Consider the following 19,033-nt stretch of genomic DNA (forward strand, 5'->3'; position numbering starts at 1 on the left):
AAACAAACAAACAAAAATTTTAAGTCTAGAGAGCCCGGGAAATATTCTGCAATCACGGAACCCCTCTAACACACACAAAAATCCATGTGACTTTATTTCTAATTGATACAATTTTAAAGTCCATGTACAAATGTTATACATTTTTATTTTTGTTTTTTTAGGAAAAATACACAAAGGGTAAAACATCCTCAAATTATCATTTTATACAGTGCAGAAAGAAATTTAAAATACGTGTCACAAACGCTGCACCCCGGCAGCCAAAATACTAAAAAAAAAAAGGGAGGGAGGGAATAGTCCTTCATATTATATATATATTTATATAAAACATATGAAAATTTGTTTTTACACGGATCAGGTCTTTGTTTCAAATTTACAATGGGCAATCTAAAAAAATTCTACACGGCAAATATTGCCAACAAGGTACACCATTAATACTGATAAACGGAGGAGCCTAGGCGGTGTTTTGATTGTTAGGGAAAGAAAATAGAATAAATAACAGGTTGAGCCTTGCTATCGTTTTAAAAGTGCCTTAACCTTTCTGCGTCAGCGCGGTGCCGAGTGCGCGCGGCCCGGGCCTCCAGGTCCCGCCTCGCTGTGTTAGCCTCCATCTTGGACCAGAAAGTTTACAGTATAGCTCGGGAAAGAGAGAGAAAAAAACCCATCAAAAAGATAAAACTGAAATTCAAAACAAAACAGGCTGCAGGGACAGGAGAGGAGGGTGGCGGGGCACAGCAGAGGCCCGCGGCCGCTGGCTTCTTGGCTCCTACTTTAAGGACAGGCAGTGGCGTCAGAAATGGGAGTTTTTCCGCACAGACATCCACTTTGCCGCGGCTAGTGGAGGCGTCCGAGGCGGGAGGGAGTGCCACGGCCTCGGCCCTCCCCTTCCTACAAAAGTCCGTTCTAAAGGGTGGCTTGCGCATTCCAAGACATTCTTTCCAAAAAAAAAAAAGTTAAAAATAAAAAGATAAATACTCAACCAAAAAATAAAAGTATTTGATAATGACTGGTCTCGTGTTTGCCTTTGCTAAAACTCGTGCGGGGACCTCGGCAGAACTCTCCTCCGCGGTCCAGGCCCTTCCCCGACGCAGCGCCCTGCGGCGTCTAGAGGGTCGCGCAGAGAGCTCCTCTCGGACAGACAGCAGCGGGTGGGATCCCGGCGCCCCGCAGCCAGTGTGAAGACGCCGGGGGCGCCGGGGGAGCCGCTGGGGGAGCCGCCGCCGCAGTCCGTCGGGTCTTGGCGCCGAGGCTGGGGATTTCTTTTCAAATAATCCGGCTGGGGAAGGGACCGAACGTTTTTCTTCTGCCGAAGGTTATACCTCAAGAAAAAAAAAAAAGTTTCTCGCCGTGGGCGCCGAGGTGCCTGGGCCGCCGCTCCTCACATCACGCAGGGCTTGATGTCTTGGTAGGTGACCTGCTGGTGGTAGTAGGAGCCTCCGCTGGCCGAGTGCATGGACGAGGACGCCATGGCGTTGAAGGAGAAGACGAACTCCTTTCTGTCGCACATGCTGGGGGACTGGGAGTGATACCGCGGGATGCCTGCGGCCGGGGAGAAGGTCAAGGAACAAGAGAGTGTTACTTAGCCAGAGCCAGAGTTCGGGGTGGAGAAGCGGGCGCAGGGGGCTGCTTAGCCCGGCTCGGGCGCACGCGCCGCCAGGCCAGCTGTGTGGGACTCCCCGAGTTCCCTGTCGGTCGGCCAGGCGCGGCCCGCCGCTCTTCACCCCAGAGAGCCAGCCAGGATGCTGGCCACCAGCCCTGCTCTGAAACTTCCACCTCCAGGACACTATGCCAGGCCAAGGGCTTCCCGAAGGGGAAGGGGTAGAGGTAAAGGAAGCGCCTCTGTCTGCCGATGCTGGAGAGGGCCCCGGCGGCTGGCCGAGGCAGCCATCTCTGCTCCAGAAGAGCTAGAGGCCAGGCCGGCCGCTGGCTGGCTAGCGGCACAGCCATCCCCCAAGGTGAAAAGTGGTTTCTCCAGGAGAGCAATCTCTTGGAGAACAGGCGGCCAGGGCAGCTGGGATGGGGTACTTGAAACCACCACTGTACTGGGAGACCCCCGTGGAGAAGCGCCTGCCGAGAGTCTCCTGGCCAGGCTCCTGCCTCCCGCAGGCTGCTGACAGCTGACCCTCGACAGGCCCCTCTAGCCATTCCCAGACCAGGGGCTATCTGCTTTCTCAAGGAGGTGTGAGTGTCTGGAGCAGGGGTCTGGGGACCTGAAAACCTGAATCCTGAGAAAGAAAGAGCCTGCAGGGTCAGCTTGAAGCTCTGACCCTGGCTGGGCCTGGCTCGGGACTGCCCTGCCTTGGACTAGCCGCCAGGCCTGGCTCCTGAAGGACCCAGCCATGGGGCTGCCCGCTCAGCCGGGACGGCTGTGGGCCAGGCCGGCAGCCTGCTTGGGACCGCCAAGGGACAGTGGGCCTGCTCAGCGCTGGCCTGGGAGTTTCGAATCCTCTGGGAGAAGTAAGGAGACCTAAGGGGCCCCAAACAACTCAGAGTATCAGGGTCTGGTTCTTTCTGGTGGGAACGGGCCTACCTGGTCAGGCTTGGGGCAATCAGTAGGATGCAGTTGGAACAGAAAGAGAAATAAATTAGCCCAAATCGGTTCCAGGGGCACTCAGCTCTCATGGGAAGGACCCATGAGAGGAGGGACCTGCAGGCACCTGGGGGAGCCGCAACCTTCCCTCCCTGTGCAGGTTTGCCCCCGGGAAGCCCGGAGGCTCCTCCGCGGGTGGTCACGGCGGCGGTCACGGGGTCTCGGGGTCTGGAGCTAGGTCCTGCTGGGCGCGGGCAGGCGCTGGGCCCCAGGGGAAGGTCCCGGCCCCTGCTCACCTTGAAGCTCAGCCGGGGCGTTGTGGCTGTTCTGGTGTAGATATGGCTGGTCCAGGGAGTGCGTGGAGAGGCTGCCGGACAGGGGGTTGGCTGCGGGGTTGCAGGGAGATAGAGACTGCTGCTTGATGTAGGAGGCCCCGCTGTTGAGCGCGGCCGAGGCGGAGGGAGGCCAGGCAGTGGCCGAGCCCGAGTAGACGGCGTGGGGCTCCATGACCCCGCCGGCCGCAGCGGGCAGCAGCGGGGAGGCCGGCACGGAGCTGTCGTGGTGTGGGTACTCCGCGGCCGCCGGGCCGCCGCAGCCGCCCATGTACGAGTGCCCGCCGTTGGCGGGCAGGTGGGGCACGGAGTGGCCGGGCAAAGCCATGCCGTCCACGTTGGCTGGCAAGTGGCCGTTCATCATGCCCAGGCCGCCCTCCAGGGCCAGGCTGTTGGGCGGGCAGGCCAGGCCGCCGGCGGAGCCCTGGAAGCCGTAGGTGTCCGGGAGGTGGTTGAAGCCCAGCCCGTTCATCATGCCGTACATGGGCTTGAGCGCCTGGCACTTTCTGCGGAAGCCGCGCGGCCGCCGGCGGAACGAGCCCTCCTCGAACATGAACTCGCTGGCCGGGTCGATGGTCCAGTAGTGGCCCTTGCCCGGCCGGCCGAGCCCCTTGGGCAGCTTGATGAAGCACTCGTTGAGCGAGAGGTTGTGGCGCACCGAGTTCTTCCAGCCCTGGTAGGCGCCGCGGAAGAAGGGGAAGCGGCTCTGCAGGAACTGGTAGATCTCGCTCAGCGTCAGCCGCTTGCTGGGCGAGCTCTGGATGGCCATCACGATGAGCGCGATGTACGAGTAGGGCGGCTTCTCGGGCCGCCGGACGCCCGCGTTGGTCTTCTTGGCCTTGGCCGGCGCGGAGGACGCGGGGTCCATGGCCGCGCCGCCTCCCCCGCCGCCGCCCTGCGGAGGCTGCTGCTTCTCGGGCGCCGAAGACATGGAGGGCTGCTGCCGCCGCCGCTGCTGCCGCAGCTCTGCGCCGGGGCCGGGGAGGAGGAGCAGGGGGCGGGGCGGGGCGGGGAGGGGGCTGCGCGGCCGGGCCCCCCCTCCCGCCTCCCGCCGCGCGGGGGCTCCGCGGCCGCCCGACCCCGGCCGCGACCCCGGCCGTCAGGGCATCGCGCCCCCGGCCGCGAGTGTGGACGCCCCCGGCCGCGAGTGTGGACGCCCCCGGCCGCGAGTGTGGACGCGCCCGGCCCGCAGTGTGGACGCGAGTGTGGACGCGCCCGGCCGCGAGTGTGGACGCCCCCGGCCCGCGAGTGTGGACGCGCCCGGCCCGCAGTGTGGACGCGCCCGGCCGCGAGTGTGGACGCCCCCGGCCCGCAGTGTGGACGCCCCCGGCCCGCGAGTGTGGACGCGCCCGGCCCGCGAGTGTGGACGCGCCCGGCCGCGAGTGTGGACGCGCCCGGCCGCGAGTGTGGACGCGCCCGGCCCGCGAGTGTGGACGCGCCCGGCCCGCAGTGTGGACGCGCCCGGCCGCGAGTGTGGACGCGCCCGGCCCGCAGAGTGGACGCGCCCCGCCCGCCAGTGGCCAGCGGAGGCTCGGCGGCCGGGGTGCGCTCAGGCCCGCCCCGCCCCGCCCGGAGGACGGCCGGACTCGCCCCGCGGGCGGAAAGCGAAAGTCCAGCTTCGGCCCGGAGCCCGCGGGCCGCGCCGAGTCCACGCCGCCCCTCCCGCCCTGGGCGCGCGCACGACCGCGCAGCCCCGGCCCGCGGGCGAGCTCCCGGCCTCGCCGCCCCACCCACGGGCGATCGGGACTCCCCCGCGGGCTCCGCGCCCGGGGTTCCAGGTCCGAGCGCAGGCCGGACTCCCCGGCGACGGCCGAGGCTCGGGCGGGAGGTTCACAGGGCTCCGTGTAAACGCGCCCCGGGAGTCTGGCGATAGTCGCGGTCCGCGCGGGGGAGCTGGCCGGGCCGCGGGGCTGGGCGCGGGGACCGGCGCGGGACCGCCCGGCCAGGTGAGTGGCGGGGCGGCGGGGCGGCGGGTGCCCGCTGTGCCCAGCCCCGCTCGCGCGGCCCCTTCCTGGGGGCGGGGGGCGCCCGGCCGGCTCCCCGCCCGCCTGGGGAAGGCTCCCCGGGCCGCTCAGGTTTGCCTGGGGTTCGCAGGGGTGGGCGCGGGCAGGTCCACTCCCGGCACGCGACCGCGCTCGGACACCCCCGCAGAGGGGCTGCCTGCACCTTCCGAGCGAGCGCGCCCGCGCGTGGCAGCCTAGACCTGCCCTGGCGCCCGCCGGGCTGCGAAAGCCACCCCTCCACGCAGTGCGCTCCCGCCCCGCGCGCGCCCTCGCGGGGTCCCCCACCTTTTTTCCCTTTTCTGAACCCCCATCTCCAAAAGGCAGCGGCTGCAAAGGAAGCCCAGGTGTGCCCACTGGGAGGTTCCCAGAAAGGGGCAGCCAGGTCTCTGGGCTTTAGCAGAGAGGCAGCTGGGGGCCTGCCCGACCGTCCCCACGCCAGTGAGGGGCGCACCACAAACCCCAGGACTCCCCGAGACAGGTCCTAATGTTTCTTTTCTCTCCCACCCTCCCCAACGCAGGAGGCACCTCCCAAATTGGGGGGCGTTTATAGAACGGAAAGTGGGGCAGCCCTTTTCCAGGTGCCGTTTCCTCCCCTTCAGGCCCCTCCAGACCAGTGGTTGTTCTGTCCTTGACACCCCATCACATCCGTGACTTTCACGGGCTCCCTGGGGGGCTCCTTCTGTGTTGGGGTGCGAGAGCTTCTCCAAAGGAAGAAGCATGGAATTGGGGCACCCCGGCTGCAAGCCAGTGTGTACAGGGGAAGAACTGTGGACAGGGAGAGGGGAGGCCCCACAGCCAGAGAGGCGTGGGAGTGCAGAGACCAGAGCTCGCTCCTAATCCCTCTCTGCCCCGTGGGAGGTGGCAGGGAGGGTGTGCTGGGCTCTGTAATCTGGAGCCCCCACCCCCATTCTGGGAAAACCACAGGCACAGCAAAGGAGGGCTTTTCTATGAGTCCAGAGACGGAGGAGTTCTTGGCTCTTACGGGACCCTGAGAGCCTCCCTTAATTCTGCACTTTTAAGGTGGGGAAACTGAGGCCCAGGAGAGACTTGGTCTAGGCCAGCCGCCGCCGCCAAGCTACCTCTGTGCCCTCAAGGGCAGAGGCCGCGGCCTCTCCTCCCGTAGTGCAGAGGCTTTAAGTTTTCTGTCAACACAGAGCCCGGCTTCCCAGGCTGCAGGGGACAGAGACCTTGGAGAACAGCGCGCGGATGTGATCATAACAAAACCTGCAAGAAGGCGGCGTACGTTTCCAGTGCTGACCGCTCACCGCACGGCGGTCACTGCTCTATGAACTGCCCCGGACGCTCTTAATCTCTCTCTGGGCTCTGAGTTCCTTTGGTAAACGGTTGGAAAGCACAATCTCAGAGAGCCCCACCGCAGGGTGCATCCCTGCGACACTCGCAGGATAATTTTCTTCAAGGTTTCACCAAATGGAGGGGGGACTCATTCTCCAAGCTGTGGCCCTCCGTGCATGCCCCTCAGACCTTCAGAGATGCCCCAGCGATACTCAGTCTTCCCAGAAGCCCCTACCAGCCAGTCTCCTCCACCCCCCTTTACAGATGAGGTATTAATTCCAATTTCCCTGTCACCCTGCACGGCCGGGGACCCAAGCTGGTCTGGCTGCAGGTCCCAGCGGTCTCTCCACCCCATGAGGTCCCGCGGAGGACCAGGCAGAGCCCCTCCAGCCCGTGGGATTCATTCCATCCGGTTCCCACCTCCTCCTCGGAAGCCGCAGGAGCTGTGCCTTAGATTTTCCTCAGAATAATGGACCTGACAGCAGCACCCGCTTCTCGGGGCTGTGGGAAGGCACCTGGAGCTGAGCAGGACAAGCTGAGCTCTTCAAACAGAAACAAAGACCCCAGGGGCTCAGCCGGGGGTGGGGGGGGGGTGGGGGGGTGGAGGGCCAGGCAGCTCTTCTGCTCTTAGCTCAAAAGCCATGACGATGCCCTCCCCCTTCCATCCCAATCTGAATCTGCTCTTCGGCCTCAAAAATCTCAAAATTGGAGGGGGGGGCGCGTAAACGCAGACACGCGTGCGATGCCCGCTCCCCAGGCCCAAGGTATTTTTACTAGCTAATTGCATAAGTGAAGCCGCCGGCCGAGAGCGCGCCGTAACCCGAGCGGGAACCAGATCCAGCCCCGACCGTGCGGGCCGCCGCGGGGCGGGGGCAGGGCGCCGCCGACCACCCACCGCGAGGGCAGCCCTCCCGCGGCCCCCAGGCCGCTGCCTCGGCGCCTCGAGGTAGGGCGGTGGGGTGCCCGAGCCCGGCGGGAGAGAGGGGAGGGGTCCGGCAGGGGGACAAGCTTGGCGAGGCCCCAGGGCCAGGGCTTGCAGGGGGCGTTATTTGGAGATAGAAATGAAGCTTTTGGGTAGGAGGACTTGAGTGGGGAGTGTTAGGGTCAGAAGGAGAAGAGGGTGCCTGGATTCTAGGCGGTGGCCGAGGGGTGCAAACCATGTGGGTGAAATAGCAGGGTTTGATGTGTAATGGATACTGTGTGTGTGTGGGGTGTGTGTGTGTGTGTGTGTGTGTGTGTGTGTGTGTGTGTGTCTGGGGATTGGACTCAGGGGCATTCTACTTCAGAGCCACACTCCCAGCCCTTTTCATTTGTAATTTTTGAAAGAGGGAGGGTCTCACTAAATTGCTGAGACTGGCCTCAAACCTGTGACCCTCTTTTCTCAGCCTCCCAAGTACCGGGGTTACAGGCAAGCGCCACCACGCCTGGCTGGAATGGGTATTTTAAGGTGTGGACAATACGGTGTGTGTTCGCAGAACGTTTGAGTATAAGACATGTGCTGTACACAGAATATTATAAATGTGTGCACAGCGTTACACCGTTATGTATACAATTAAGGCGTTTAGAGTGCAGCCCATTGCACACACAAAATAGTACACACAATAGTATAGTACACAAAATATAGAGAATAGTATGCATTCTGGATGTATACTGCCACAGGCTCTCCAGACAGTGCACTCTAGAGTGTATAAAGGCAGGCGTAGGGTACAGAGAGATCATGTGTGTGCAGGATAAGTTATGTATGTGGAGCCTTGTGAGAGGCATGACCTCTGCACAGTGTGTAAGGAGAGAGCCCAGTAGAAATAATAATAATAATAATAATAATAATAATAATTAATAATAATAATAATAATAATGCTGTGTCACCTTGCCCTGTGGCTGGGGATGCATGGAGCCCAGTAGAAATTAATAATAATAATAATAATACTGTGTCATCTTGCCCTGTGGCTGGGGATGCATGGAGCCCAGTAGAAATAATAATAATAATAATAATAATAATAATAATAATAATAATAATGCTGTGTCTCCTTGCCCTGTGGCTGGGGATGCGTGGAGCCCAATGGTAATGATAATAATCACAATAGCGCGCCATCCTTGCCCTGTGGCTCGAGCTCCTCTGGGCTCCTGGACTTGCACCACAGCCCTGTGAGGCAGATTCCGTTTTGATCTCAGGTGTCAGGAAGCAGAGTGACATTCCTGCTGACTTCTACAGTGAAGGAATGCCTGTTGCCTGCGTGCTCTGGGAGGGTGTGCAAGCTGAGAGGTGCAAAGTCCCTGCGGCGTGGGGTGCAGGCGCCAGGCGCTTGCCACGGGGGATGAGGGGGCAGTGCCCCCCGTGGCTGGCAAGAGATGCAGGGACTGGGAGGAGTGTGCAGGCGGCTGGCAGAAGAGACCGCTGCCTAGGGGCCCCTGGAGAGCGACTGGTGTGGACGGCACACCCAGGACTCGACCCGCGTGGCTCTGGTGCTGTTCAATCAGCTCAGACTGAGGTGGTCAGTAGCAAGCCAGATTCCAGGACCCCCAGAGACTGTGCATGGGCACCTCCAAGAGAGGGGGGAGCAGGCAGCCCTCAGCTGCCAGAGCTGGACTCTGCCACACACACACACTCACACACTCACACTCACACATACACTCACACACTCACACTCACACATACACTCACACACTCACACTCACACACACACTCACACACACACACACTCACACACTCACACACACTCAGTGGCCCCCGTGGGGCCCAGCAAGGAGGCCAAGTTTGGAAAGCGTCTGTGACCAAGGCTATCTCTGGGCCAGGCCCTTGCAGTTAGTTATGTCCCCTGCTGGCTCTATGTGAAGAGGTTCATAATTTGTTTAAAAAAAAAAAAGATTGTGGTTTCGGCTGCAGCCCTGCTCGTGGCCCTCCACTTGGCCCTTTTACCCGAAAGCACGCACTTTCCATGACGTCCTTCAATGAAATATTTGACAACAGCGCAGGCCAGGAATTTTCAGCTCTCTCCCCTGCAAGATTTTTGGGAGTTTTTTGGCATTAGTAGTACACACTGCTCCAAGAAACAGAACGCGCTCTGGGGACATGCAGCGTCCTGGTGTTCTCGTCCGGATGCCCGGGCCTCTGCAGCTCTCTTCCCACACAGGCAGGCCCCCATCATCCCAAAGTATTTTTATCTCTGCTGCCCGAGCAGCTGTCCTCAGAAAGATGGCGCAAATATTTCCTCCCAGTGTGGTGTGCGAGGGAAGATTTGCGTGCCTGGTGGGTGTGTATGCGTGTGAAGGGGCTCCCAGAGATGGTTTCCCAGCAAAGGGTTGGACCTGAAGGAGAGTGATGGGCAGGAGGTGAGGCAGGGACTGTGGGGGGGTGGGGCGGGCAGGGACGGTGGCTCTGCCTTTACTCAGGGGGTGGGGCTCCGTGGAACCCAAAGGTGGAGAGGGGGTGCGGGGAGGGAAGGCAAAGTCAAGGCTGTCCACACAGCAGCCCCAAGAGGAAATAGAAATTAAATTTCAAGGGCCAGGTATCTTGTATATTTCAGACTATAGAGAGGTGCTCCTGCTCCAAGGGGCAGAGGGGCCTTGGTGGGGAGCCACAGGCCAAGGGCCCCACAGTCGGAGGCGGTAGGAGCGCGTGCTCAGATTCGGTTCTTAATCAAAAGCAGCACCCTGCTCCCAGAATTCAACCAGTGGGGACACTCGACATGTGCCTGAGGACCCACCTACGGGGCTGTCAACCTCTGCTGTCCCTGTTCTGGGGCATTAGCGTGTGTGTGTGTGTGTGTGTGTGTGTGTGTGTGTGTGTGTGTGTTGGGGACTGAACCCAGGGACATTCTACCTCCCAGCTATACCCCTAGCCATTTTTATTTTTATTTATTTATTTTTGGTACCAGAGATGGAACCCAATTTTTTATTCTTTATTTTGAAACTGGGTTGCAGAGGGCCTCATTAAGTAGCTGAGGCTGTCTGAGAATTACTATCGATCGTCCTGTCTCAGCCTCCGGAATGAATGCTGGGATTACAAGCTGCGCCACCACGCCCGGCTCCTTATTTTTATTTGGAAACAGGGTCTGCCTGGTTGCTGAGAGCCTCGCCAAGTTGCCGGCTCTGGCCTTGAACTTTGGGTCTTCCTGTTTCAACCTCCTGAGTACTGGGCTTACAGACATGTGCCACCACACCTGGCTACTCTGGGATATATCCCCAGACTTATTTTTACTTTTTTTTATTTGGAAACAGAGTTTCGCTAAGTTACTGAGGGCCTCTGTAAGTTGCTGTGGCTGGCTTCAAATGGTCATCCTCCTGTCTCAGCCTCAGCCTTCAAGTACTGGCATTACAGGCATGTGTCCACAGGCCTGGTTACAAGTGTGTATTCTTAGGATGAAAAATATGCCCCCCCTTGCAGGGCTTAGATGGGAGGAAGGGGCTTACCTGCCCCTTCAGGACCTGCCCAAGTCAGGACCTGCTCCCAACCCAAATGGAGGTAAGGCCCTCCTCCCGCACTCTCCGGGGTCCGGCTCAGCCCTCTGAGTCCCAGCAGGGTTGTGGTTCTGGGGACCCCTTGGGGATTTGCATGAGTGTGTGTATGTGTGTGTGTGCGCGCGTGTGTGCCCGTGCGTGCACAGATGGGGGTGGGGAGCCGGTGGGGGGAGCTTGGAAGGCAGATGTCACAGAGGCAGAGAGACCCCCACAAGCCGGAGAATCTGGGGCTCTCTGATCATCAGAACTCAGAGCCATCTACATGCCAGAGGGACAGGGCTGTGAGACCAGGGGCCACCTAGTGTGGGGAGAGACCTCAGCTCCAAGATGGATCCCATCCGGGGCTGCTGTAGCAGCAGCAAGCACCCCCTCTGCCCCACACCTACTGGACACTGGATCTGTGTCCAGAGCCCCATTCCAAGGCCCAGCAGGACAAAGAGGTCCAGGGCTCAGCCCTGACTTGGCCCCCACCATGCAGGCGGGGGCCCCAGAGAAAAGGGAGGTGATGGCTTTCCCCGCAGCCCTAGCTTTGAGCCTCAGGCTAAGGCTTCAACCGCTGCCGGTGGTTTTCCTCTTACAACAGTGTCACTAATGCCATCCACAGGGGACCCAAGGACCAGCGGAGGGACATCAGGGCTGCCCGTGCAGAGCTCGGGCAGGGTGGGGTGGATGGGCATCGTGAATCCAGGAACAGAAACACAATACAACCGTGGATGCCTAGGGGCTTGAGCCTTGTGGGATCAAGCCTGGACTCTCAGGCCGGTGGTTTTCCTCAACCGTGAAACAGTCACAAGGGCAGTACTTCTCTTCTGGGTAGTCAAGAGGATTAGATAAGTTAGTAATCATTAGCTGTGGTTCCCATCCCTGGGGGTGCAGCAGAGCCCCCTTAAACCTGGTTCCTTGGGGAGCTGGTGGACGAAATCCCTTACTCCCTTCTTGTGGCAGTCAGTCCCTGATAGGTGGGAACTTGTCTGCGGGGACCAAGAATTTGGTGGAGAGGAGACCAGTAGGGGAATCGAGGGTCACCTGAGACTCTGGGCCAGCGCCTTTCCCCTGGCTTCTGTGGCAGGACAGGGGCTTCCTTGGCCCTTACAAACTCTGAGTAAGCCAGGGGTGGTGGGTGTAATCCCAGCACTTGGGAGGCTGAGACAGGAGGATCGCTCAGGTTCGGAGCCAGCCTCAGCTGCCTAGTGAGGCTCCCAGCAACTTAGTGAGACCCTGTTTCCAAATAAAGTATAAAAAAAAATAGGTCTGGGAGTTTAGCCCGGAGGTAAAAGGTCCCTTGGTTCTATCCCCAGTACCACACACACACACACACACAAAAAGACCTCTGAGCAGCCCTCTGTGGTCTGGGAGTTAGCCCTACCCTCATGACCGAGTTCACTCCTGGTCACCCTCTGCAAGGTCTCCTGCTGCCCTGGGTGGCCGCCTGCAGCTGGCTGCCCCATCTACTGGGTGACTTCTGAGCAGCTGCCTCCCCTCTCTTAGCCCCCATTCCTCTTGTGCACGAAGTCTGTCTGTAGGAACGAACGCCAGGCTGCCAAGAAGCCTGACGGAGAACAGCGTGACCATTAGAATCATTGATGCCCGGAGAGGGGCGCACGCTTGTCATCCCAGCCTCCGGGAGGCTGAGACAGGAGGATCTCGGACAGCTTCAGCTACTATTTAGTGAGGCCATTTGCAACTCAGTGAGACCCTGTTACAAAATAAAGAATTAAAAAAAATAGGGCTGGGGGAGTTGCTTGAAGGTAGAATGCTCCCGGGTCCCATCCCCAGTATTGAAAAAATAAAGTGCTTGTGTCCACCTTCCCCCGATTTACCACACATAATAACCAAATGATAGTCCCCACAAACTCTCTCCCATCGGGGCCCAGCACCTGCTCACTCCTGCCCCAGTCCCCCATCCAGTTCCGAGAAATGGCAGGGGAGGAGGAGCAGGGGGTCAGGCCTGAGTGTGTCCAGAAAGGCACTTGTGAGCCGGGTATGATAGTGCATGTGTGTAATCCCAGCATTCGGGAGGGTGAGACAGGAGGATCGCAGTTTGCAGCCAGCCTCAGCTACTTACTTAGTGAGGCCCTTTGCAACTTGGTGAGATCCTGTTTCAAAATAAAGAATAAAAAATAGGGCTGAAAGTGTAGCTCAGAGGTAGGATGCCCCTGGGTTCCATTCCCTAGTACCACACGAAAGAAAGAAAGAAAGAAAGAAAGAAAGAAAGAAAGAAAGAAAGAAAGAAAGAAAGAAAGGAAGGAAGGAGGGAGGGAGAGAGGAAGGAAGGAAGGGAGGGAGGGAGGGAGGGAAGAAAAGGCACAGCGGGAGTTTTCCCGACTGGGCCGGCGGGGGCAACCCTCGCAGCCCCTTCCCAGGCATCCGGGAGGATTCCTCCCAGGGCTCCTTTCAGGACTCACAGTGTCACAGACAGACCAGCCCAGCTCTTTGGGGATCAGAGGCCCCTCTCCCACCCCTCGAGAAGCCCTCCTGGGAGGACTCTGCCCGGGGCCAGTGCCCCAAGAGGCCGGAGCGCCCGCCGCGGGACGGCTGTTCTTTCCGCCCCGCTCACCTGGTCGCCAGCGGCAGCTTTCTGCCTACAGAACTGAAAATCTGAAGGGAGGTGAACCAGCAGGAGCCACGCGAGCTTTCTCGTCCTTTTATTTCAAAGTATATTTCCTCAGTGGTTGAAATGCACCCGGTCCGCTCTGTCCTCTCTTTTGCCTCTTTCGTCCAGCCTATTTTTATTTTCTCTCAGTGTTTTGCAATGGTACACGATAGTGAAACTCTGGTGAACCCCTCTTGCACACAGGCTGCTTCTTTGGTTCCCTTCCTTATCCTCCTGGGTCCCGTCTCCCCTCACACAGGAGCGTGAGACTGAGTCCGCGTTGTAGCTGAAATACACCAACTCTAAACAACTTGATCACTCGGAGTCTGGTGCTCTTCCGTTTCTAAAGTAATTTCATTGGTTTACTTGGTTTTCATTTGTGCCCAGTACCAATTCTTTTCTTTTCTTTCTTCCTTCCTTCCTTCTTTCAATATTTTTTGCTAGAAAAAAATGACCCACGACCATCCTGACACGAGAAGTTCCAGACTCGCGCCTCTCGACAGCACAAGCCTCTGAGTATTTTAAATATTTTCTCCTATTCTCGAGGTCAGATCGTCCTTTTATCTCCATTTCTCTCCTCCCGCTCCTCTCAGGTTGGGAAGGGCCTCCCTCCTCGCCAGGGCTAGCCACCCTCCCTCCGCCTTCCTTCGGGACATTGTCCCCCCCTCAGGCTGAGACCTATTTAATTCGCCATGAAAACTAATTTAATTAGGAATCGAATTTGCTCTTTTGTGGCAGCGGGTCAGCGACTTCTTCGCCGCCCCTCGCCGCCTTTTCAACGCTTTTTGTTGTTGTTGTTGTTGTTGTTGTTGTTGTTGCCAAGCGGCATTTTGGGAAGAGAAATTGGGAAAAACCGCCCCGGGCCACCGCCTACCTGCCCCTGATTTCCCCCCCTCTCTCTCTCCAGTTAAAGCAACCGAGACTCACTCTGGCTTTGCGAGTCTGCCTTGAACATTCTGTGCATCGCATCCCAGAAAAGCAGCGTGGCGGGCTGGTGTTCGGCCCAGGCGGTGCCTCTGGCGCTGGGTGCAGAGGACGGCGCCCTCCCCGCGGCCCCGGCTCCCGTGCGGGGTGCGGGCTCAAGGGTGCGGCTGGACCCTGGTGGACCCGCTGGACCCACTGGACCCCGCTGGACCCCGCCGCGCGTCCCCGGCCGCGGCGGGCCCCCAGGGCCCCGGGCGGACCCGCTGTTACTGCCGTTCTCCGGCGGAGGCGAAGCTATTTTTCAGACCGTGGCTTGGGCTAATGACGGGCGCCGCTTGCGTGAACGCGCTGTTTATTTTACCTCCACCAGCCCGGGGGAGGGCTGCGAGCCTGTGGCCTGGCGAGGCCGCGGAGCAGCGGATCCCAGCCCCTTCTGGCTGGGGAAGGGTCCTCGAAGCCTCTTCTCCTCCAGCCGGAGGGGGTCGACGGCGGCTTGGCGTTCTTTTTCTCAGGGGGATGCCGGGCTTCAGGGGCGCACCTGGGGCTGCGTCCCGGGGGAGGCGCCCTGTGAGAGGGAAGTCCAGGCGGGCCTCCCAGCCCGGCTGTTTTGACCGCCGTAAGCGCACCCAGCCCTGGGTGCCTGCCGGGCCCCAGCCCCAGCCAGGAGAGGAGAAGGGCACCCTACGTGTGGTCTTCGGCTGCTGGGGACCCTCGAGGATTCCACCAAATGGGGATCTCAAACCTATGAGCCCAGGGTGGCTGCCTCCCTCAAACTGTTCCTTTTCCCGCAAAGCTGAGAAACGCTCTTTAAAGAGGGGGAGGCTTGCTTGGGATGCCTGTAGGTGGGTACTGGAAATCAGCGAATACCGCAAATTATAGGCCAAGATAAAGGGGGGGGGGCACCAAGGGGCTTGGACACTTGAGCTGCATCAGGGCCTAAATTGTCTGGGAAACGGGCTCCTTCCCCACCTGCGGTGTCCGTGTACACAGAACCTAGAGCTGGGCCACAGCCATTTCCCGTGGCTGTCTCCAAAACCCTCCCGATTTTCTACCCTGGCAGGCACAGGGCTGAAATGGGGGACAGCAGGGAGCGGCGGGGGGGGGGGGGGATTTGACACGGGCGGGGCACCCCAGAAGGGGTCGGCGTGCTGGTGTTGGCGGGGTGCGGAGAGCCCCCAGAAGGCTGCGGCTATCTACTAACCGGGGGGCAGATTTCTCCTCCCCACAACAGCCCGTGTGGGCCCCCATCTCCAGGACCGAGGTCCCCGGCTATGTCTCCCCTACCACGTCCCCGCCCAGCGTCCTGATGAACGGAGATGGAGGGTTCCAGTTCCAACTCAATTAGCGCGCAGGGAGGCCGCCCGGGACGGGGCTGCGCCAGGGCTGGGGCGGGCAGGTAGAGGGAACCAATTTGCCAGAGGCTGTATCCACAAGTGGCTTAGTTAGGAATTTGCCTTGACAACTCTGCGCCTCGGGTGGGGAGGGCTGTTGGGACGAGGGAAGCTGAGCTATAGGGGAGAGCGGGCCGGGGCGGCGGCCTGGGCTGGCCCTAGCAAGGAGTGCGCTGCGGACCCGGGCTCTGGGGCCCCCTCGGGCAGGGATCCCTGCTGGCCGGCTGGCTTGCTGGCCCGCGCAGGCCGGTGGGCACTGGACTGACTTTCCTTGGCGAAGTAGGTGGCCCTGTATATTTTTGTTCAAGTGGTGTTTATGTTAATGAAAAAAAGGATGGAATTACAAACAGCCAGCCTGTCCCTCGGTGGCCGCAGGGGACTAGCTGAGCGCCCGTCCCGGGTCCAATCAAAGGGCCCGTGCTCAGCGGCTCCTGGACGTTTAGCAGAACCCCCTCCCTTCCTCTCAGGGCAAAATTGTGCCGCACCCTCTCTCAATCCTTCCCCACCCCCCAGAGAATTGGGAGCTCACCCCCCCCCACAGAATCTAGCACTCCCCAGTCACCCCACCCGCCTTCCACCCCAGCAGCCCCAGTCCCATTTGTGGCTAAGAAAATCGCTTTGAGGTCCTGTGGCGCCTTTTAAAAAGGAGCCCATATAATTCTTCCAGGGCACAAGGATGGGGTCAGAGTCACTGTCCCACCTGCGCCCCACGCCCCCTTCCCTGGCGGTTGCCTTTTTCTCCCCTGTGTATGATATAATCAGCTCAGGGTTTGTTTGACGTTTATTTCCCAGCCTGGTTGCCTCTATTCTCCCCTCCCCCAGGGTAAGGGAGCTGGGCTTTTTGAAGAAGGTGTTTGGGTCCCCATTCCTAGAGGATTCCTTCTCTTTCTGTCTTTTTTTTTTGTACTGGCTGGGGATGGAACCCAGGGGCATTCTACCTCCGAGCTACACCCCCAGCCCTAGTTTTTATTATTTATTTTGAAACAGGGTCTCACTGGGTTGCAAAGGGCCTCACTAAGTAGCTGAGGCTGGCGGCAAACCACGATCCTCCCGTCTCAGCCTCCCGAATGCTGGGATTACAGGCGTGTTCCTCCTCATTTCCCCCTTCAAAACTGGTTGCCCTCGTTCCACATGCAGCTAGGGAGTGACAGACCCCTCTCTTTTTCTCTTTCTTTCTTTCTTTCTTTCTTTCTTTCTTTTTTTGCGGGTCTGTCCAGGTCTCAGCCTCCCGAATGCTGGGATTACAAGCATGCACCACCACGCCTGGCCTTTTCCTTCATTTAAAAGAGAACTACCAGGCAGAAGTAGCAGAAGCAGGTGAGAATGCCAGCCACCCGCCGTCACAGCCCAGCCGCCACAGCCGGCCCAGCCCCTTGCAGAGAGGCCGGCGGTGGTTGCGGTCTTGGGACCAGCTGGCCTGTGCCGGGGCGGTGGGGCTGACAGGGCGCCACACCTGCGGGCAGCCTGGCCCTGCACTCCCTCTTAGTGGGGCAGCCTGGCCCTTTCCAGACACTTCAGGGTTAAGACTCCTTAGACAAAGCAAAAGGAGGTTCTGTCTGGTCTTTGGCTGGGTGGACCACCCTAGGCCTTGCCTGATGTCTTCCTAGAGGACACTGGACTAGGGAGGCTGGGTTATAAGACCCGCTTCCCCAGCTCCTCGGCGCAGCACTCTGCTCCGGTAGACACTGCACCGCTGCTCTCCTGCCGAGACAGCTCTGCTTCCCGGCTCCTCCTGCAGAGAGGAGGCGGCCTAAACACCCCTGCAGGTGGCTCCCAAGGAGAGCTGGCCCCTCCCAGCAAGTCAGTGCGCCCCATTCCTCCCATTTTGCATCTGGGCTTTGCTCGGCCCACCTGGCAGACCTGCACGACTTCCGCCATGCTGCAAAGCCTGGTCCCCCGGCCCCTGCAGCCCACCTAGCACCCCAGCAGTAAAAGTCCACCCAAGGGAAGGCACAGAACACTCAAGGGAGAGAAGTAGAGGGCCGATTGCTTAGTGAGATGAAGGTTCTGCCCTAAACCTTTCCCCCTGGGGAGCCTTCTAACTCCGAGGTTTGGGTGTGCAAAGCCTGCCAGGCTGTGGGGCCACCAAGCAGAGTCCAGGTGCCGTCGGGCACTCCACAGCCTCTCCTCTGCCACCCCTGGGTTGGCGCTGAGCTCTGGAAGGCTGAGTCTTTGCTGGGAGCCCGGGTCCCTGGGTCTTCAGAAAGATGACAGCTGAGACGCTGGGAGGTGTCCTCAAGGCCAAATCGAAAGCTCTTGGGTGGAAGATGAAAAATGAGATGCACGGCTGCATTTGGAGGGATAGCACGTCTTGCTTTTCAGGGAGTAAAGCCCCTCACACAGGCTCCCTCCCCAGTAAGAACCACCAAGACAGAACAAAGTGGGACGGCACAGCCACCGCTCCCTTCTGTCAAAGCGGCCAACGCTGACACTGGCTTGACGGGTTTGTAGTCTTGACAGGTTTGAAGCCTTGACATTCCGGAAGAACCCCCTCCCAACCTTGGGAGAGAGGGGTGTGGCCGCAGCACCCTCCCCCGTGACCTGCCCTGCCCCCCGGGCAGGCCTGAATCCACCACTCCAGACTCTGAGCCCTGGAGGTCCCAGGCTCGGGTCGCCCAGGGGCATTCTATCTCCGAGCCACACCCCCAGCCCTATTTTTTATTCTTTATTTTGAAAGAATCTCACCAAGCTGCAAAGGGCCTCACTGAGTAGCTGAGGCTGTCTGAGAACCGCGATCCTCCTCCTGTCTCAGCCTCCCGAATGCTGGGATTACTAGTGTGCTCCAGCACCCCGGGCTCCAAGCGCATCTTAAAGAAGTTTTGGGGTCACAGGCCCAACAGGAGGAGATCCACACAGTGGCTTCATGGAGCCCCTCCCTCCGGCCTCTCTGCTCGGTGCCTCAGTCCGCCAGAGGCTTTTGGTCTGTTTAGCCCTGGGCAGGTGCAGGTCTGAGGACCCGCTACCTTCTGCAGTCGGTGCAGGTTTGCACTGGGAGCACTTCAAACCCGGATCGTATCTGTCGCCCTAGGTGGGCGTGTTCCTCTTGCAGATCCCTGCACTCCGGTCATGGGTGTGTGCTGGCTGTGTTTTCTGGGGGACTTTGGGAAGCAGGGTGAGGTAAAAGAGGGAGTCCCTGGGGCTCCCTCCAGGAGCAGGGGTCCCTGTGACATGACCACCTCAGGCGGTTTGGGGTCTGTCCTGGTCAAGGATAGCCCCGGATCCCACTGGGCTCCTAGCCCGCCCGCCCCAGTCCCTTGCGCCGGACCAGACCGTGGGAGCTGCTTTCTCCACCAGCACCACCTTCTCTGGGGCTGGAGGATACCAGATGCCGCTGGCGGGGGAGGGGGGCGCTTCTGTGAAGCCCAGACATTTACTCCATCCTGCAATTAAACTCGAGGTCAAATATCTCCTTAACAACGCTATCAGGCAGGCGGCTCATTATGGCGTATATTTAGCCATAAAATACGGGTTGTAGCGAGGAGGAGATGAAAATTATTGTGTTCTGGGAATGA

General features: G+C 59.5%; 1 protein-coding gene across 2 annotated transcripts in view; it reads right to left on the reverse strand.

The window, feature by feature from the left end:
* Window positions 1-1,375: 1,375 nt before the first annotated feature.
* The window catches only part of FOXF1 (forkhead box F1), a gene marked incomplete at its 3' end in the record, with an annotated part of 151,426 nt that continues 133,768 nt past the window's right edge, over window positions 1,376-19,033 (reverse strand). Inside the window, exons 2-3 of one of the 2 annotated variants that reach the window (XM_080702322.1) lie at window positions 2,824-3,811; window positions 1,376-1,536 (exon numbers count right to left, since the gene is read on the reverse strand). In XM_080702322.1, coding sequence (XP_080558448.1) covers window positions 1,376-1,536; window positions 2,824-3,790 — 1,128 coding nt within the window. In that variant the 5' untranslated portion in view covers window positions 3,791-3,811. Of the gene's footprint in view, window positions 1,537-2,823; window positions 3,826-19,033 lie in introns of both variants that reach the window. The other variant, XM_080702323.1, reaches the window with a different exon arrangement.

This window comes from Muscardinus avellanarius, assembly GCF_963383645.1.
Source record: "Muscardinus avellanarius genome assembly, chromosome: 10".
In the NCBI taxonomy this organism is placed as follows: domain Eukaryota; kingdom Metazoa; phylum Chordata; class Mammalia; order Rodentia; family Gliridae; genus Muscardinus; species Muscardinus avellanarius.